This window comes from Oryctolagus cuniculus, chromosome 12 (genome assembly GCF_964237555.1).
Source record: "Oryctolagus cuniculus chromosome 12, mOryCun1.1, whole genome shotgun sequence".
NCBI classification, from domain to species: Eukaryota; Metazoa; Chordata; class Mammalia; order Lagomorpha; family Leporidae; genus Oryctolagus; species Oryctolagus cuniculus.
The window spans coordinates 73,773,359-73,794,858 of NC_091443.1; the positions used below are offsets into that span (position 1 = coordinate 73,773,359).

A 21,500-nucleotide genomic window follows, 5' to 3' on the forward strand; every position below is an offset into this window, starting at 1 on the left:
GCGGGTTAAATATCATCACTTTCTCCCTCTGCCAGTGATGTGTGGAGGACCTACTCCAGGCTCCCACGCATCAAGCAGGTGTATTAAGGGACCAGTTGTCCACATTCAAGTTCCTGCAGATGTTAAGTTTAGCCAAGAATCCTGCAAACAATTACATTGCTTGCAGTTAATGCAAAGTTTGGGGAAGGATGTCAAATTGAATTTAACTTTGAAAAAGGAAAAGTATTTTGTTGTGGTGCTGGCAGTTGGAAAAGAAGGTGCTTGTGTATCCAGACATGGGTGCACAGACAGACAAGCATGAAAGTCCCTGTCCTTTTCTAGGGATTTTCATCATGTTGGTTGAAAATTAGGCAAAAATGCGCAAGGATTTGCAGTTGCAAAAGGGTGAGGAAGAGGAGTTAGAGAGATTGAAAGAAATGTGACTGATCCCCATAGCTGAGCAGATTTCATGAGCTCGTCTTCAATGGACATCTTCAACGCCAAGAGCAGGTGAAGCAGCAAGGCTGGAGGTCAGACATCCTCAGCCCTGTGAGGGCCAGAGGAGGCTGGAGATCAAGGGTGAAGGGGCCTGTCAGTACTGAGCAGCAGGAGGGGGCACTGTCAATTCCCTGCCCTTCCCAAATAAATGATGTGGGAGAGGCTTCTATCCACATAGAATGGAGAGGAGGGCTCTGCTAAGTACTGGGCACAGGGGCTGGGGGAATGGCCTGGGCCCTGGTAAGCTGAAGCAGCAACTGGTCAGCCTTTTCAGAAATGAGCTGCCTGTGGTCAGGTCGGAGGCAGCAGGCCTGGGGCAAGGCCTCCTTTTTGAAGGGCCTTCCTCAGCTGTGGCCAAGGATGGCCTTGTATGTCAGCAGGACCTGCCTTGTGATAGGGATCTGTAATGAGGGCGACCTGGCCCCTGGGGAGGCCGGTGAGCAACCACCCCCACAACACAGTTGGAGCCTTCTTTGTTCCCGCTTCTGTTCATTTCTTTTCTTTTTTCTTTTCTTCCTCCCCCCCGCCCCCCCCCCCCCGCCCCTTCTTTCTTGTTTTGCTCCATTGCCTATATAGAAAGTCCCTTTCTGAGAGGACACCTGCTTCCCCTTGCTCTAATACCGGTGGGTCAGAAACACTGCAAGTGTCGGGTAGCTCTAATCCATTTGCAACTGTGGGAAACTAAATGTCTACGTACGGCTAGGGGCCTCTCCTGGCTCTCTGCACGTCTCTGGTTCTACTTTCCCCTGTAGTCTGGGAGTCCTGTGGCTGGCTGATCTGAGTCCAGATTCCATTTAGCTGAAAGTCCTGACACCCAAGTGGCTCTTTCTATGCCCCTTTTCCTCCAGGTTCCAGGAGTAATCCTGGAAATCGCTGAGTTTTCCAGTTCATCCTACATGGCTGGGGAGGAAACCTTGGCAATAAAAGGGTCAAAGAGAGGAGCAGATTACATTCACTCCTAGAGGTAGGGACTCTGTTTAACATTCTCCCTGGGGAAATTGGGCCATATACAGTTCTGAAAGTTGTATTTCCAGATCTGCAACCAAGGTCATTGAACTTAGATGAAAAACTTCACACCATTACTTTAGAAGGTAATTAAGGAATTGAGAAATGGTGGGGGGTGGGGGTGGGTGAGCAACAAGTCTGAAACTCATGGCATCACCATGGCAATGCAGGCTACTTCCTGCCATTATTCCTGTGGCTCTCACACCTTTCTGGGTTGGCATAACAGACAAGCCTACTGCAGTGAAGGCAGCTGTCCCCCAGGCTGAAAATAGAGTGGGAGCGGTATGCAAATGCCCTGGGGTATCTCTGGTCACAGAGGGAGAAGGGGGTGTACTCACTTCCAAAGCTAGAAAAGGCAGGAGGCGAAAACAATTCAGGGGGAATCACCTTCTCTAAGAACCACAGGATCTGAAATGCAAAGGATTTCAAGTTGAGCCCTGGGATCAGCAAATTGTAGTACATCTAAAATTCACCAGGGGGCTTTTCTTTCTTTTGAAATTATTTTTATTTGTTTGAAAGACAGAATGATGGAGTTGGGGGTGGTGGGGATGGGAGATCCTCTATCCACTGGTTCACTCCCCAGATGGCGGCAGCTGCCAGGGCTGGCCAGACTGAAGCCAGGAGCCTAGACCTCCATGTGGGTCTCCCCCAGATAGGTGGCAGGGACCCAACTACCTCTGCTGCATTCCCAGGCACATTACCAGGAAAGTGGGATTGGATGTGGAACAGCCAGGACTTGAACTGGCACTCTGATATGGGGTGTGGATGTTGAAATCAGTGGCTTAACTCACTGTACCACAACATCAGCCCCCTATTTGAGAGGCGGAGAGGGAGAGAGGGAGGGAGATAGAGAGAGCGAGTGAGCGCACCTGTCCACTGGTTCATTCCAGAATGGTCTGCACACCTGGGCAGCTGGGCTGGGGCTGGATTCTGGAGCTGAGAACAAAATCCAGGCCTCCCACGTGGGTGGCAGAAACTCAATTACTTGAGACACCCCAGTTGCCTCCCAGGGTCTGCATTAACAGAAAGCTCAAGTCAGGAGCCAGACTGGGTATTGAACCCAGACACCTCATAAGATAAAATGTCTCGTTTGTTGGGGAATTGAAACCTGAATTTGGGGTGCCATACGATATCACCTTGTGCTTATTAATAAATTCCCAAAATTAATAAGCCAGTGTGGTTCCTTGCCTAATACTCAGAGAAGAATTCTGAATACCGGCATAAATGAAGGAGGCAGCATGGTACATTTTTAAGCTTTTATTCAGTGCGAAAGATGCATAGGAGAATGAGGCCCTTATCTATAGGAGAGAAGTAAATCTGGGTTCATACCGAGTACCAGAACCAGCCATGTAGGGGAGGGAGGCCAGGAAGCATGGGGTGGAGTGGCCCAAAGGCCACGCGCCCTGGAGGCGCAGGGCTGCAGCCAGCCCCATACTGGCAAGAGGCCAGGGAAAGGTAGGGGCGGGCACACCCCAGGCTTTTAATCCACTTTCAAAGGGGAGTGGTTAATTAACCTGATTGGCCAGTGGGTGCTCAGGTGTGGCCAGGTAGGGGCATGAGGTCACACAGGGGCATGGTGAAGCCTTACAGACCAATCAGTCTTAACCTCTATGCCCGCCTACATCAGAATGACTTTATTAGTATATTTCAAAATAATCGTGGTAGTATCCTGTGGTATCTGACTCCAATCTACAATGACACATCATGAGTTTGCCTGTGACTCTGTTTTCTGTCCAGGGATAGCTTAGTGGAGTCTGACACAATTGCCATTTGCAATGCATGTCTCAGAAAAGAGGCAGAACACAGAATCCCAGTGGGCTCCTGCTGAGACGGCGGACTGGCAGACTCCATATGGTGCAGCTGTCTGATCCTTATGGGGGTCTTGCTTTTACTTTGCCTTTTCTGGCTCACCACTTTCCCCTCTGAAATCTATGAATTTAGATCTACATTCAAAACTGCTGAGGAGGATCGCCGAGGCGTCATTTTCAGTCTGCTTGGAAACTATTGCTTCATCTAAATAACAAGTTCACTCCCCTTCCAAGAAGCTTGCAGTGCAGGCCCGTCCAGAGTCTCCCTCCTGCGATGTTCAGAGCACTTAACGAGGGACCTGGAAGCTTGCTCAGAGACTGTGCAACTCTCTGCTTCTACCAAACACGAGGAAATGGAGGCCCAGGAGGGGAAGCGTATGGAAATCAGCAGGCAAGCGAAGACCAAACCTCCTGACTCAGGGCTCATTGCGTACCCCACCCTTTGTGCTGTCTATGGAAGCTGACAAGAAAACAAAACCCCAAACACTCCTGTCTCCAGTCTCCCCAGAGCCGCATCCAGCCATCTATTTCTAAAACGAATTTGTAACTCTCTGAAGCACAAGTAGGGACAGCGCCACGCCACTGCAGAGGGGAAAGATGTCGGTAGGGAAGGTGGCTCTGGGTGGAAAGGAGCCCAGAGTAGCCCCTGGGGACCAGCCGAAAGCCCTTCCTTCACAAGTGACCGCGCCTGAAAAAGTGCTTCTCTCCCTAACGTGACCGAATTGCCACTTCCCCACTAGCCAGCCATGCACACTCAGTCTGCGCCAAGTTCTGGCTGCTACCCAGCCCCTCCTCGAGCCTGGAGCCAAACCCCAGACTCCCTTGTCCTAGGAACTGGTCCAGAAAGGCCTTAGCTAAGAGGAGCTCTATATCACAGCCTGGGAGGCCTGGCTGCCCAGGCTCCAGCTGCCTGGGTGGGCTGCCGGGACCCCTCCTCCGTACAGACGCGCGGGCTCAGCAAAGCACGGACAAGTGAGGGAAAGGCAAGGCTAGCAGCAGTACTGAGGTGCTGCTGGGGCGGGTGTGAGGTTGCTCTCAGCTCTCCTGTCTCTGTGACTAGGAGAAGTTTGATGCCACCAGTTATCTAAAAGCCACGTTCTCATTCTTCAGGAATAAGCTCTGGGGATTCCAGAACCAAGCAAGCTGGTTCGAGGGGACCTTTTCTGCGTACCAGCTCAGGGGCTGAAACTAGTACAGGTAAAGAGGACTTCTCTCCTTCACTCCCTTCCTGGAATGGACAGCGCTCACTTTGTCCAGCGATGGACACTCTGGTGCCTTTGCGATTTGGTATTGGGGGCCGGCGCCGTGGCTCACTAGGCTAATCCTCCGCCTAGTGGCGCCAGCACACCGGGTTCTAGTCCCGGTCGGGGCGCCGGATTCTGTCCCAGTTGCCCCTCTTCCAGGCCAGCTCTCTGCTGTGGCCCGGGAGTGCAGTGGAGGATGGCCCAAGTACTTGGGCCCTGCACCCCATGGGAGACCAGGAGAAGCACCTGGCTCCTGGCTTCGGATCAGCGCGGTGCACCGGCTGCAGCGCGCCGGCCGCAGCGGCCATTGGAGGGTGAACCAACGGCAAAAGGAAGACCTTTCTCTCTGTCTCTCTCTCTCACTGTCCACTCTGCCTGTCAAAAAAATAAAAAAAATAAAATAAAAAGAGATCTGGTATTGGGGTTGCCAGGTGGGGTTGGTCAATTCTTGGTTATGGTATATAGGCGGTAGCTTCCCTGGGGCCAGCTTCCAAAGGGCAGGCAGGATAGGCGGATGGCACCTTGCACATGTTGTGCAGACCCCAAAGTGCCCCAGGCGCTGGCTCACTTCTGAACATTTGAGCCTCCACAGAGGAGTCACTGTCAAGGGCAGGTAACACCTGTTGCTTCTCTGGCAGCCTGCACTTTCACGTCCGAGCCATGTTACTCAAAACTGAGCACTCACAGAGTCCCAGGTCATGCCTGCAGGCCCTCAGGGATGCCAGACCTAGTTTGAAAAACACTTGGTTAATGGTCGTTTCTTTCACTTGGGGTGCTCAATCAGCTCAGATGACACGTGAGATACATAGATAATTCAGCTTGTGAAGCCAGATGGCATCGCTTGGCTGTAAGGTCACTCCCACAGGCTTCAGAATACATTTGTGTTGATTTAATTTCTCTTTAGAAAAAAGTCAGGATGACCCCAAAAATGAAACACTCCCTTGGAACTCCTGGACTCCTCTTTTGCTCCCCTCCCTCTGCATAACTTTCAGAGACTCATGGATGCTGTTTTGTTGTGGAGATCTTTTCCTCCATGTAAGGAAAGAGCTCGAAGCTGGGCGCAGCTTGGGCTGTGGCTTACATGGCAGAATCAGAGTAAACAAAGAAAATGCATTTGAGTACATGACTCTGAACTGGGAGGGCCTTGGTCAGTCTCTTCCCCCAAGGCCCTCTGATCCACGTCTAACGTTGCCACGCCCGTCCATTGTTGAACAGCTCCTGCTAATGCCATGCTTTCACAGCTCTGGTTGGCTGGTTTACAGTTTTCACTGATTTTTCGCTCTTGACCTCTGGGATCATGTAGAATTAAAAATTTTTAAAAGCCCCAAAGATACTGGAGCAGAGGGCAGATAAGCCTGATTTGAGCACCTTTCTTCTTTTATATAAAAGAATGCAAGAGGTTCATGGGAGCAGCCACTGAACGCACTCATTTGCTTCTGAAGAATGCACAGATGGGGGAGAGCAGAGTTTGCAGGAAGCACAGATGGAAAAGTCTTTTCACTTTTGATCTGCTGAGCAGAGACCTGGAGTTACTGTGGGTGTCAAGACTTGCAGATGCAAACACAGGGAGGAACGGCGATGCAGACACGTGGCAGGTGGTGGCCGGCAGGGAATGTGTTGTGCAGGGTTCAGCTCCATAATGAAGGACGGGGACCAAGGGGCAGAGTGGGAATTTCAGCATAAGTCCCTGGGATCTTCCTGCGGGGACAGAGTTGAAAAGTGGTATTTCCAGATGGTTTATACCGGCTGCCCCTGCCACCCCTATCCTCAAAGAGTGAGTCCTGCCTCTATTTGATTTGCTGATCCAGGCCTTGCCCTCTGAAGTCTGAGCCTTGGTCAACTGAAGATTTTATACTGCACTTCTTTTGAAGTTAGTTTCCTATTCCATCATCAGTTTTGCAATGTTAGCCTTTGTTATTGGGCGACAAATAACTGTAGATTTTTTTTTTAAGATTTATATATTTAACAGGCAGAGTGACCGAGAGAAGGGAGGGAGATCTTCCATCTGCTGATTCACTCCCCAAATCATTGCATCAACCGGAACAGGGTCAGGAGCCTGGAACTGCTTCTGAGTCTGCTACATGGGTGTCAGAGGCCCAAACACTTGGATCATTTTCCACTGCTTTCTGAAGTGCATTAGCAAAAAGCTGGATTGGAAGTGGAGCAGTGGAGACTCAAACCTGCGCTATTATGTAGGATGCTGGCACTGCAAGCAGTGACTTAACCCATTGCCCCCCATCAGCCCCTAATGTAGATATCCTATACTTGCTTTAGTTGGGTCTCACTATTGAAAACTTTGTGCAGAGTTCTTGAACACAAATGCACAGATACAGAGCTCTGCTTTTGAAAGCACCTGCCAGCCTCTAGGTCAGCCAAAACAGCTTTTTGGGCCAAGTGATGTGGTTGGAGTCCTCAGGATAAACCAGTATGACTGTGTATTGAAATTCCTTCCTTGATCAATATATTATTATTAGATTTGTAGGCTTTCCAGCTGTTTAATGAACCTCAAGAATCATTTGCATTTAGATGCCAATAATATATTTGAGATGTACATATTATTTGTGTTGGTTGCATACTTTCAGAGGAATCTGGATTAGCCCAGCTCCCCCCAGCTGCTGTCGGTAAGCCTGGGGTATGCCCAGCTGGCTTTGTAGTAGAGAGTCCACTGGCTCCCTCAGTGGGGCAGGGGTCCAAGGCAAAAAGAAACTGTTTCTGTCTGTTCTGACCTGTTGCCCTTGCTGAGACCTGCTGGTGGAAGTGCTGAGCCTTCCCAGACCAGGGAAGGAAGGACCCGGTTACCTTAGAGATGAGTGGGCTGTGAGAACCCAACTCAGTCTTCCTCCTACCACCACAGCTTGTGCTGTGGCCTGAGCAGTGGGGGGAGCCTGCAGCTTCCTTGGCTGGGAACCTGTCTTCTTCCTCCCTGACCTCACACGCACAAAAGGCAGTTTCATCCACTGCTTTTGGGTTTGAGTCGCATGTAACGGTCTCCTTAGTGAGAAATAAACCTACTTCTAGACCCATTTCTTGCACTGGAAAGCAGTTCCTAGTCAGACAAGTACAGCAAGGCAGGCTTGGAGGACCCTGCATGTGAAAATACAGCTCCTGCTGGACCAACGCCTAGCAGGCAGATAGAAGGGGGAGCCTGCTGCATTCAGCTCCCACCAGCGCTGACAAATGCCCAGAGACCACCCTAGTGCAGATGGTCCTATTTCGGCTCTGAGGAGAGGGGACAGGCCATAGTTGTCAGCTATGGAGAACAGGGCCTGACTTATCTTTTCCATATTCCATGCTGGGCATCCTTTGTATGAACTAATTCTGGGGGCAGGAGAATTCTATGGCTGAAGAACTTACTGCATAGTGTACACTGTGGTGAACACGGGAGCCAGTTGAGTCTGGCTCTGTAGGCTCAGTGTACCTTGTGTCACTCTCACAAACCATCTCTTGATACCCTCTGCTGTAGAAAGACCATAGGGTGGGATGAGCCATGGGATCAGCTACTATATGTTTACAGTATCATCAGATAACAAGAGAAGCATAGCAGGGTGGGAGATAAGGCAGGAGGACCAAGTCTCTTAATGTGGCACAGTGTTGTAAGGTCATAAATACACTGTCCTGATGTTGGTTTAAGGGATATTGAAAAGATGCCAGAAGCTTCAGTGTGCAAGCACAGCTGTGCAAGAGTGGGAGAAGGGGTCTGTGTCTGCGGGCCTCAAACCCACTGACCCACTTAAGACCCTGAGTGCAGATCTCTTGCTCTTCTTTTTCATCTTTCTTTCAACTCCGTCATCATCATCATCCTAATCATCATCATTCTTCTTCCTCTTCCTTCTCTCCTCCTTCTTCTTCATTTATTTTGTCCATTTGAAAGGCAGGGTTAGAGAGAGAGAAAGATGGAGAGACAGAGAGAAGAATCTTCCATCCATTGGTCACTCCCCACATGGCCAACAACAGCCAAGGTTGAGTCCCACTGAAGCCAGGAGCTTGGGATTCCATCCAGGTCTCCCATGCAGGTGCAGGGTCCCAAGCACGTGGGCCTTTTCCACTGCTTTCCCAAGTACATCAGCAGGGAGCTGGATCAGAAGTGGAGGAGTAGCACTCAAACCGGTGCTTATATAAGATGCCAGCGTTGCAGGCAGTGGCTTAAGCTGCTGCACCACAACACCGGCTCCTCAATCCCATTATTGTTAACAATGTATTTAAGGAATTTTATTTTGAATCACAACTCCAAAACCTCTTGTTTTAAGGGTAATTTCAATTTATTAATGAACCAGAGAAAACAGCACAAAATGACTGTGAAAGGCCAAGAAATACGGATGAAGGTTCATTCAGCCTGACTGCCCCGTGCATGCCAGAAGAAAGCCCTCTTGAGCCACAAGGATAAGGGAAGGCTGGTCCCACAGGGAGGCGCCCAGTGCTTCTCTGCTTCTGTGTTATGGGTGGGGAAACTCTCTCCCCACTGGGCATGGAAAGCTTCCCTCCACAGGATCATAAACCTGCACTAACAGCTAAAAAGTGCAACTTCAAATTTTCTAATCTGCAACCAGACTTCTGTGACACCTTTGGATTGTATTTTGTGAAGCAGCACATTTAGAGAAAGGTCGCAAACTCAGCCTGTTCGATTCTACCGTCCTTTTCTTCTATGCTGCTTAAAAGTTTAGATCCAGGTGTATCCCTCTCCCACTCAGAAGAGAAAATACTCAGACCTTCCACCATCGTTTTCAAAAGCACGAACACACAGCATCTCATCGGATCCTCACAACAGCCCTGTGAGGTAGGCAGGCAGGCAGGCAGGCATTGTGGTTCTGGGATACAGAGTACAGAGCTGCGGCAGGTGGAGCTGGGAAGCAAGTCCACGTCCTCAGGCTCCTGATCCAGGGCTCCTTCCACTCCAAGAGATGAAGCTCACCTGCTGAGCAGAGCAGCCTCTCTGGTTACAAATGATGAACGAGCCCTTGGGCTTGCAAACACAGGTGATGTTAGTACAGACGTCGTCAGAGAACTTGGGGGAATAAATGTACCTGAGGTCAGTTCAGCATCAGTATCGGGGGTGGGATAGAACAAGGGCATCTTGGATAAGGGTTTTTTCTTGTTTTCTTGATTCTCACCCAGACAGTGTTGGGGGCTGTAACCTTAAAGCAGCAGAGTCCAGGAGGAGAGAAGCCATTCAAAGGACTTTCTCATCTAGTAATTTATTTATCCCTTCACAAATCCGCTTGAGGTTGGGCCGACAGTCTCCGTCCAGACTGTAGAGAGTGGAGAGGAACTCTACGTCTGCAAAGTGGTTGAAGACATGATTGATGCGCCCGTGGGTCCTGGGTGTCAGGTGCCGCTGCACCAGTTCATGCACCAGGTCCTTGCACTCATGCAGGAGCTTGGAGAGCACATTCCTATCAAAGGTGTATTCCACCTCGTAGAAGCTGACCATGGTCATGGCTGTCTGGTTCAGCTTCTTCCGGAACTTCTCCACGACAACCACCTCCTCTTGGTTGAACTGGTTGTTCCGGTAGAGGATCCCAATTTTGATCGCCACCTTGATTAAGTCTTTCATGATCTTGTGTGCCTCTTTCTTGTTGTGGGTGTATTCTCTGGTGACTTTGTAGAGCTCATCAAAGATCTCACTGCTGGTATCATCGATCAACATGTTGGCCACAGTTTTGCTGGCTATTTTGCTCAGAATCTTCTTCTGGGCTTGAAGGGCAAGACTCTTTGAACTAAAAACATCGGGACCTATGGTAAGGAAAGAAATAGGTGTTATAGAAACACGAACAGTTAATATGTTTCTGCAAATAAAACAGATTACATTGGGGGTGGGCATTTGGCTTAGTGATTGCAATGCTAGTTGGGACTCCCACTTCTTAGAGTGCCTGTGTTTGGGTTCAAGTTCCAGCTGTGGCTCCTTATTCCATTTTCCCGCTGGTGCAGATCCTTGGTGGGAAGTGGGTTGTGGGTTGTGATTGGGTCCCTGCCATCCATGTGGGAGCCCTTGATTGAATTCTGGGCTCCTGGCTTCAGCATAGCCTAGCTCTGGCTGTTGCAGGCACTTTGGGAGTGAACTGGCAGATGCGGTTCACTATTGGTCTGTCTTTGTCTCTGTCATTCTGTCTTTCAAATAAGGAAAAAAAAAAAAACAACCTCTAAATTGATCTGTATGTTCTTTGAGCAAAAACTCATGTATTTATGCAACTTTCTAACCAAACCCTGTCCCAATCTGGCTACCCCTCTCTCCTCTCCACATGACAAGCTTGTTTACTGCTTTGAGCCTTCTACACTGTGTTTATGCCCTTCCCTCTGCTGGAAGTGATCTCCTGGGCAGGCAACAATGTCAACTTTTTAAACATACTTCATGCAGAAAGTCTTCCTGACCCTGGAGAACCCCCTGCTTCTGCTGTGACACTGGAAACTACTCAGTTTCAGAAATCATACAGGAGCAAACCATTGCTTAATGGCAAGAATGTAGTCCCAGGATCAGGGCAGACATGTTTCCAGGGTGGATAGTAGGTCATGGCAGTCTTTTTGACTGAGTCTCAGAGCCCATATTTTACTGAGTCTTACATGTGTGTTTCCATTTTGAGATGTATCCATTTTAGGGTGTCTTACAGTCATGGCTGCCAGGAAGCTATCCTGCTATGGGTGTCATTATCTGTCAATTGTATGTCAGTTTACACCACAGGTGTGAGAGATTAGGGAGAAAGTCAAGAGCATTCTTCTAAGAAAGGTCTCCTCGCCAGTGTCCTTGGCATCACAGGACATGGCACTGTTTGGGAAACACAGATATTAAGAACCCCAAGTCAGAGGTGTGGCAGATGTAGGCGTTGCCCACATCCCATGTCAAGAGTGCCTGCTTTGAGTCCTGGCTACTCGGCTGCTGTACCAGCTCCCTGCTAATGCACCTGGGAAAGCTGCGGAAGATGGCCCAAGTGCTTGGGCTCCTATCACCCACATGGGAGACTCACATGGAGTTCCTGATACCTGGCTTTGGCCTGGCCTAGTCTAGGCTGTTGCAGGCATTTGGGGAGTGAATCAGCAGATGGAAGATCCCTTTCTCTCTCACTCTGCCTTTTAATTAAATAAATCAATAAGTCTTTATTTTTAAAGCGTTACAGACAAGTAGAACTCTGTATGTGAAAAAGCTTAGAAAAACCACACTTTATTTTACTGTTATGTTCTACTTTATGAATACATGAGAGCAATATACATTAAGAAAAACTACAACACTGCATCTGGGCACTTTCCATAAGTATGGATAAAATTCTAAGTACCAAAAAAGCAACAATTCACAATTTAATCAGCAGCATTTTTCTTCTTTCTTAAGAGCACATAAAATGGCATCTTACAATTGATGATGTCTGAGATCTGATAAAATATCTAGAAAGTGGCCGATTGGCGGGAGCTGACATTTGAAATGCAAACCCTTGGCCATCCTCACTCCACAGCATGTATGCCTGTTATTCTTATCTTCTCAAGGGATTTAAGTGGCCTGAGGACGGAGACAGTGTCTTCCAGAGCCCCTAGCTCAGTTCTGGGTTCAGCACAGGATGGTGTCGGCTGAGTAAAATACCAGAGAACCATTGCAGAAGAACAAGAAGTAGTAAACTAGAACGCAATATTCCTTTGAGAATCGAGGGTCCTCCAGGATCCCTAGAGCTCACAGGCTGTGCCCTGTGTCACACGGAGGTGGCAGATGTGGTAGACAGAGTAAACAGAGGGATGGCCACATGCACCAGCTCCTGTTCTCCCTGTCTGCCCCTCTGCAGTCCGTACCCTAGCCTCTCTGCTCACACCAGACTCGTTCCCTCGGCAGACACGGATTCACCACTGGATGCTCCCGCCTTGCAGACACAAACTCAGTAAACACGCAAGCACAGTTTAAACAACGGCTTCACGTGCCCTCACAGCCTTGGGTTCTTCCAGGACAGCTCCTTCTGCTTTTGGGCCTCTTCCAGAGGCAGGCCCCTACTGGGCATATCCTGGAGCAGGGTCACCGCAGTGGAATCAGCAGGACTAAAACAGTGGGCACCAGGGGGCTTCCAGAGCCGCAGGAAAGTCTCCCGGAAGCCTGGGACCACACACTCCTCAGGCAGTTTCACAGCCGAGTGACCCTGGCATGGCCGGGATTTTCCCCTTTGCTCTCAGAGTGTATAGAATGCACACTCACTGTGCAGAAATACAAGAAGTGAGCATGGTCTCCCGGCTTCCTGATTTATGCTCTTGCAGAATTTGAGATCAGTGATCTTTTTCCTCAGACTGATCATCTACCATGGTTACCAGACCTCACCATGAATAACCTTTGCTTCCCCCAAAATCGAACTTGTCCTTCAAAGACAAATATTTACACGCACTAAGGAAGTTCAAAAGATCACACTGTATGCTTTGATGTCGATTCCACACAGAAAAAGCTTGGCGACTTTTGAGCATTGGCTCTGTCATGGCAACAAGTACATGCCTCCCCAGGTGATTACTCCAGTGGGACCAACAGAATTTAAATGGATCTTTTCTGCAAGATCAAAAAAATGTAGCCACAGCTCCTAACGGTCTGAGAATAAGTTCTTTTTAAAGGTTTTCTGGAAATGCAGGAAACATACACTATACAGACGCAATGGAACCACTCAATAAGTCTTAGTGCTGAATGTTAGCACTGAGGGGGAGGGATGTGTCTGTCTAAGCGCTACCTTATGCGCAGGGCCTAGCGTATCACCGTTTAACTCTAGGATGAACCCCTGCTAGCTCGCCTGATTCCAAACCCTGCTCTTGTTACCACCAGCATTTCCGCCATGCTGCTTGGAGCAGTGGTCATCACAACGTTTGTTCACACCTCCCCATTAGAATTTTGAGAAAGCCATGTGCGTTTTTGTATATTTTAAAAACTTGGCAGCATTTCCCACCTTAGGGTCAAATAATTAGAAAAGGTATAATTTCTAGGTATTGTAAATATTGACATTTTCAAATTAATCTGCTAAATCATTCTTCTAAATGTGTCCACTGTAATACAAGTACTGTTGTACTCTAATGCCCAGTGTTGTCCATTTAAAAATGGTACAGGGCTGGCGCTGAGGGTAAAGCTGCTGCCTGCAGTGCCAGCATCCTATACGGGCGCCAGTTTGAGTCCCTGCTGCTCCATTTCCGATCCAGTGCTCTGCTATGGCCTGGGAAAGGAGTAGAAGATTGGCCAAGTTCTTGGGGCGCTGCACCCACATGGGAGACCTAGAAGAAGCTCCTGGCTTCGGGTCGGCGTAGCTCCGGCCGTTGCTGCTGTCTGGGGAGTGAACCAGCGGATCAAAGACCTCTCTCCCTCTCTCTGCCTCTGCCTCTTTGTAACTCTGCCTTTCAAATAAATAAATAAGCCTTTAAAAAAATGAAAATGGTACAAGCAGCATATCCTTTAAAATTGAATTTGGGGACTGGTGTTGTGGTGTAGTAGGTTAAGCTGCTGCCTGCAATGCCAGTATCCCATTTGAATGTCAATTCATGTCCTAGCTGTTCCACTTCCTATCCAACGGTAGCTAATGGCCTGGGAAAAGCAGTGGAAGATAGCCCAAGTGCTTTGGCCCTTGGTACCCACTTGAGAGACCCAGATGAAGCTCCTGGCTTTGGTCTGGCCCAGCCCTGGCTGTTGCTGCCACTTGGGGAGTGAACCAGCAGATGAAAGATCTCTGTCTCTCCCTCTCTCTCTGTAACTGCGACTTTCATGTAAATAAATAAATAAATAAATACATCTTTTTAAAAATTGAAAATGAGACATGTCCCTTTTTTTCTTCTTGAAAATGTGTCTCTGTTCTACCTTAGCCACATAACCTTAATCCATCGTGATTTTCTAGAACCAAGAGATGTACATTGATTGAAATTTAAAGAAGATTCTAATGATTATCTCTAGGCATTAAAAGTTATCTCTTGGAGCAAATTACCACATTAACACTTTGGGTATGATACAAAATACTACATTTTGGAAAAATATGCATTAAAAATAAAAAATAAATTTTATTGGAAAGGTAAATTAGATGGGCAGGGGTGGGTTATGGTGTCTTGACTAAAACAAGCATTGCCAGCAGGAGTTCTACATCGTCCCTGAGTCTGACCTGGGAGGTTCTGCACTCAGTGTCCCCCTGAGAGTCATTATGGGTGAGGACTCTGATTTCAACAGTGGGGAGAAGGGAGATCCACCAGGCCTTAACCTCAGGTTTCTATTCAGGTAGATAGGTATGCACACAATCTGTACAAAGAGTATGTGCTGAAGTTGGGAAGAGGAATTGAGAGTTGCAGGTTGGATCCCTTCAACGTCTCTTGGTTTGCACATTGCATGGAAAATCTCTGGACTGTGGGAGGTGTGCACACCAGTTTGAGTCCTGCTCCTCTCTAATGGCAGCAGCGTTCCAGGGAATGTTAAGATGTTAAGAGGTAATCTTTGGGAAGAAGGAAAAGACTTGGTTAAATAAATTTGAAAAACACTGTATTAAGAAAAGTGAGTTTCTTTTCTGTGAGACTTTAAAACTATTCCTTTAATTCATTAAACGTTCTATCAGTTTTCAGAGAGGAGCGGGGCGGGGGGGCAGCAGGATAATGGCCTTCCCAAGGTGTCCATATCCTTTTTCCCAGAATCCAGAGCTCCACTGCTTTCCATGGCGAAAGCCACATTCATGTGTGATTAAGTTATGGACCTTGGCTTTGAGGAGATTATCCTGGATTATCCAGAGGGCTCAATGCAATCACAAAGGTCCTAATAACTCAGAGAGGCAAGAGAGAGACAGAGAGAGACACGTGCTGTTGGAAGCTGAGGCAATGTGGTCGTTAGTTCTGAAGATGGAGGAAGAAGCAGTAGCCGAGGAGGGCGGATGACCCGTAGAAGCTGCAAAGGCGAGGGAAAGGACCTCCCCTGGAGCCTCCAGAAACACGTGACTGCTAGCCTGGGAAACCAGTTCCAGAGTTCTGATCTCCAGAAATTTAAAATGACAAATTACTGCTTTAAGCCTCTAAGTAGGTGGCAATTTATTTCAGCAGCAACAGAAAATTAATGCCGGTGGACAGAATGGGATGTGACATTCCCCAGTTTCATTTGGTCAGGGAACTCTTTTCATCTCTTGAGTAGAGTTGATGCACGCGGGGAGGTAGCCCTGGCAGCCAGGAGCTGAGGTCTGCCCGTATGGCCCCGCTGTCCCGATGCTGCGGCTCTGCCCACCCTGGGAAGCACAGTGGCCCAGCCCATGGATGGCAGCTCTGCCGGGGCTGCCCAAATCCCCTGCTCGCCCCTGCCCCCCGCACCACTCAAAACCCCTTTTCCATGCCCCACCGACCCTGCTCCTTCTGTGTGGTGAAAACAACTTCTGTGATGCTGTCACTTAGCACTGATGGCAACTGAAATACCCAACATGGCTGCAGGCTGTGAACCTGTGATTCCTTTAGTTCATTGCAATCTCATTGTAATGAAATTACTATGGCTGATACTCCCACTCCCATCTTGGACCTGATGCCACAGCACTTCCAAGATTTCCAAAAAGGCAGAAGGAAATGGGCTGTTCTCAAGCCCCACCCTAAACTCTGCCCTATTTGAAAATTCAGTTAAGTCCCACTCCAGACACCACCCCTTATGCCACCAGATTGTATAAAAGGAAGGCCCCGAATCTTTTTTTTTTTTTTTAAACAGGCAGAGTTAGACAGTGAGAGAGAGAGAGACAGAGAGAAAGGTCTTCCTTTTTCCATTGGTTCACCCCTCAAATGGCCCGCTACAGCCAGTGCGCTGCACTGATCCGAAGCCAGGAGCCAGGTGCTTCCTCCTGGTCTCCCATGCGGGTGCAGGCACAAGCACTTGGGCCATCCTCCACTGCCTTCCCAGGCCACAGCAGAGAGCTGGACTGGAAGAGGAGCAAACGGGACAGAATCTGGCACCCCAACCGGGACTAGAACCCAGGGTGCCGGCGCCACAGGAAGAGGGTTAGCCAAGTGAGCTGCAGCGCCAGCCAGAAGGCCCCCTGAATCTTGACTGCTGCTCTCTCTCTCCTGAGCTTGCCTACACTACGCTTTAACTTTGCCTGTAAAGAAAAAAAATCTTGCTTCTCTGCTGACCTTTTTCTATGTCTCCTCCTGGAATTCCTTCTTATGATGGAGAAAAGAACCTGGCCCAAACCTAGCCAGGGGCCACCCCACAGCAGGGACCAACTGTCCAATTTCTCAGCAGTAAGGAATTTCCCAGACATTTTCATTGCTAATAGTGGAAAAATCCCAGGAAATGGGGAACAAGTTGGTCATCCTCCTTCTGAAATACATCATTTCCCTCAAGAGTGAAGAACAGAGAAGTAATGAAGAAAGCATTTCAGGAAGTAGAAGATGCTGTTTGATGTTTAAGAGGCTACCATCTCAGCAGGATAAGCAGTGCACCCCCCATGGTGCAACATTTACCGCCCTCTACCTTCTGTTTAATTCTGGAGGCGATCATAACCCCTTTTGGTCCCTATTAGACTAAGCTTTCTTTTGTCTCTTTTCTCTGTAATTATTGAGCATTTACTAGTAGGTTTTCTCTGTTTCAAGTGCTATTGGGAAAACCTCATAAAGTATTCCATTTGATCTTACTCTTAATATAATCTTATAGAGAGACAAGATATAAACAATGAGACAAAATACAGAAACATGTGAAACAGCCCAAGCTGACGTGAGTGAGAACAGTTGTGATAGGCCCCAAGGACTCTACAGATGGACTTGAATGCAAGGAAGTGGGGAGAGCTACTGTTAAGAAGTGGTTTCCAAGGTCAGGAAAACAGCATTGTAATTTTCCCAAGATGCAAAAGCCCTGAGTGGATTCCTGATAAGTTTCCACCATCTCTTTTGTATTAGAATTTATTATTTACCTAAAAGGGAATGTGGGGTACAAACTTGTAGGGTGAGAGGATGAGAAAGGTCACAGGGATAGCATCTCTAGTCATAAAGATCAAGTGTGTAGAGTAGAATAATCAAATGCTACAGGTCCTGGCTGTCACCAGGAAGGTTTCAAGAAAGAACACCACCACCCACCACCAAGTAGATCCCCCCACTCTGCCTTAGATTCCCACAGCTCCGGGAGAGATTCTGCCATGGTGAATGTGAGACGCGCTCATTGAAGACACCGTGGCCCAACACTTACCCCAGAGGCCATTAGTCCCACAGGATGCTGCTGGAAAGCAGGATCTGGGGTCAGTAAGTGAGTTTGTAAGTGACTACATCTTACGGCTTGCCCTTGAGTTCCCCATACCAAGCCACTTATTATGGCTTTAAAAAGTCCTGCAGTAAAGACACCAGTGGAGTGTGGTTTAGTCCACCACTTGCCAAACTTACTGGACAATGCCCTGCTGCCCTGCCTCCACCCTACAGTATGCGTTTTATGGGAAATACCAGGATAGGATGGAGAAAAAGAAAATAAAAAATACTCGAGTCAGCAACACTTTTACACCTCCCAGAGATCTGTGGGGGGAATGGCACGGAGAATGGCACCATTGCTCGCAGCTAATGATACGCGTGCTGTAAGGACCGCACTGAGGGAGCAGTCCTATGCAGGGGATATTTTGCACATGGAGATCTTGGTTGCATCCACCCATCCTGTCTCAGCCTTCTGCAAATGGTCCAGCTGGGGACCCACAAGGGAGGGACACTGCAGGCTAAGAGGAGGAATGTGAGCAAAGTTTTCAGAGCCAAGAGCAGGGGTGTGCCTGGGATATCTGGGGAAACAGGCCTTAGAGGGGACACATGCTTGTTGGTGGGGAAACACCAAGGGATCTAGGCTAGATCTTGGTAAAACCGTTCTCTTATTTCTGTGTACAAGGAGCCTTAGAGATTGCTTGTGGCCAGAGACACCATGTTCGAACAAACATTCCCATTCTTCAGCCAGGAAAGTTACTGGATTGTTTGTGATACCCTGCATAGAGATAAAAATGTGATTATGCAGCTCTGTAGTGTAGCTCATCTGACTATACAATGGGACACACTGAGGAAGCTGTGCAATTCATCTTTGTAGAAGCAAATGGGGTTTCCTTTCACCTAGACTGATGGATAACCTCAAGGGAAGGGAACATGAGCACAGTGCTCTGAGAATAAGTAACCTCAACACCTTTAGAAAGAAAGGAAAATACCACAACTAGGTGGGAGGAATGGTGTGACCATGGTAGTAACTAGTTTGCAGAGAGAAAATAAGAGAGAATTTTAGTGGGCACTTTACTGCATGAAAAAGTGCTGAGGCCAGTCGGAGTTGCTGCTTTCACAAATGATGTTCAGCTGGAGCACAAGAGATGTTTCCACATTTCTAGAAAACATTAAGCTCTCCCAGATGGTGAAATGCCAGGCTGATGGTGACAAACAGCAGGAAACTCTAACCAAGCTGGGTGAGTGGGCAGAAAAGACAGAAGAGCTTCAGCATGGTCAGAACAAGGTAACAAATTTGGGGAAAAAGAAAGCAAATGATGGTTATGAAAGATGGCGGGCTTTGCGCTGTCTGCTGCAAGCCAGAAGAGTGCTTTGGCAGTGGAGGAGGCACAGGGATGGCTGGCATGCTCTCCTCTCTCCCATAGGGTTCTGCAACTTCGCTACCTCTGCAACGCTTCCAAGGGGTGTGTGGAAAAGTTGAGTAGAAGCATAGATAACTATGTCAAAATGATAAGATTGGAAATGATTTGTAACAGCCAACAAACAGTCTCACTTCCATAAACAGCTTAAGATGATGGTAGGAAAGAGAATTAGCTAAAAGTGTTAAGTAGAAGAGTGGAGATGGTACCCAGAGAGGCACAATCTAGTGCCTAGTGAGCACTACCTGTCTAGACAGGGGATCCAGAGTACAAGGAAGGTGGCAAGGGAGGCACCGAAACCCTGGGCATAGGAAGATTGAATGATTGTCTAAGTTTCTGGTACTCAATCATTTATATTTAACTCTTGAAAAAAAACCTCAAGCAAATCTCCTTGAGGTAGAGGAGCCTTGCAAGCTACTTTGAACTTGGACTTCAATGATGAGCAGCCATCCTTCTGCTCAGCGGCTTGTGCACTGGGAAATGCTGACTGGACATGTGTCATGGCCCTCAGCCTCCAGCCTGCACCACTGGGAGCCAATGGGGAAAGTGATAGCTTCCCCTCCTCCCTTCAAGTTTCTTTTTCTGTTCTCTGGGTATGTAATGAGGAAGGGGATTGCTGCAGGGGTGAGGTGGTCCACAGGATGGGCTAACCGTGACAATGATACATGCTTCCTGGAGCAGACAAGGGCCCTGCTGCCCGCAGGATGCGTTGTCCATGACAATGATACATGCCTCCTAGAGCAGACAAGGCCCTTGCGTTAGTTCTTGGTGTCCCTAAGTAGCTGTGGAGACAAGATGATTAAGGACATTAAGCAGTGTTTAGAAACATAAACCTCACAGCATTGTGGTTCCCAAAATGAGCAAGGAGGCATCCCAGGGGAATGACACTAGAAATCATTTTTCTCCCCTCATATAAAACTGTCATTTGTATATTTCTGGAATATTAAAGAATGGACATGGAGCTGCAGGAGCTGGAATAAAGTGGAATTGTTAAGGAATGGTGGGACCTTCGAGGTTGGGACCATCACAGACCTTGATTCTCCCCTTCCCCCACAGAGAAAAGATCAAAGCTTATAAGTTCATGAAAAATGCCTTTTGTTGGTGCAATCCTTTCAAAGTTGAGTAAGATGGTGTTTTTGAAGCTTAAGAAAGGCACTTAGGGATACTTTAAGAGGCACTCACAGTAAAAGTTAGATGACTGAGGAGGGTTAGGGAATGGATTTTTCTGACCCAGGGCTGACCCAACGCATCTTGGAGGACTTTTTGGGGCTGGCACTCCCAACCCTCCAAAGGTATCTGATCTGCCTTAAAGACAGAGCCAGTGGCCTCACCAGGCTTCTGGAGAGACCTGTGGTGCCCCCAGATTTCCAACACTTTCAACAAGAAGCAGGCAGCTTGTGGGTCCTGTGAGTGGGGTACCATGGTTAAAGGGGCAGCAGCTTCCACCAGGCACCACTGGTGCAGAGCACAAAATGAAAGTATTAGAACCTCTATGTATGTTTCCATTTTTTTGGTCATGGGATAATTCAAGCTCTACTAATGGTATGATACAGACTGGCCCTGAGGCAACTGTTGTGTGACATTCTTAGGGCAAAGGCTACAGAGAGGGGGTTTAGTGTGTCCATCATTGGCTTGTTCCCTTCCAGAGGTTTTGATTTATTTCAGTATAAATGTACGTGTTCTTGGTCATACAGACTCGCTGACCATACTATTTAGAATCACTAAACTAACCCTTGCAAAAGTGACTAGTGATTTCAAAAGATTCCTGCAAGAAACAAAACAGAATGGAAGACCGTGTACCAACCGTTCAAGTTCATGTGAATAGTGAGGGAATGGCAGAGCTTCTCCACAGCCAAACTACAAGGTGAGAGTGAGGATCTAATCAGATCTGATGAGAAGTGGACCATCAATCTTCCAAAAATTTAAATGGCCTGAAATTCGGATTTCAAGTATTTTTATTTACCTTGAGGTATTCCTTGATGGCAGTAGGAAGCCATGACAATTAACAAGACAGTTAGAGCACTGTGATTTCAATCTTTGGCTTGTCCTTTGAGCCAACAGGATGAATGGTCTTTGGGGAAGAGCAATGAGTCAAGGATGATGCTGTTTTCTCAAGCTCTGGATGCCAACGGACAGGGCTGGTGTTCTGGCACAGCAGGTTAAGCCACTACCAGTGACACTGGTATCCTATATGGGTGGCATCAGTTCAAGTCCTGGTTGCTCCCTTTCGGATACAGCTCTCTGCTAATGTGCCTGGGAAAGCAGAAGATGACCCAAGTCATTGCGCCCCTGCCTCCCACATGGGAGACCCAGATGGAGTTCATGGCTCCTGGCTTCAGCTTGACTCAGCTCCAGCCATTGCAGCCATTTGGTGAGTGAATGGTTCTCTCCTCTCTCTCTCCCCCTCTCTGTAACTCTGCCTTTGTAATAAGTAAGTAAATAAATAA

General features: G+C 48.0%; 1 protein-coding gene across 1 annotated transcript in view; it reads right to left on the reverse strand.

The window, feature by feature from the left end:
• Positions 1-8,771: 8,771 nt before the first annotated feature.
• TNFAIP8L3 (TNF alpha induced protein 8 like 3) overlaps positions 8,772-21,500 on the reverse strand; it is a 37,704-nt gene continuing 24,975 nt past the window's right edge. The window contains exon 2 of the mRNA XM_008269003.4: positions 8,772-10,264. Within this exon, the coding sequence (XP_008267225.1) occupies positions 9,702-10,264 (563 nt within the window). The 3' untranslated portion in view covers positions 8,772-9,701. The remainder of the gene's footprint in view (positions 10,265-21,500) is intronic.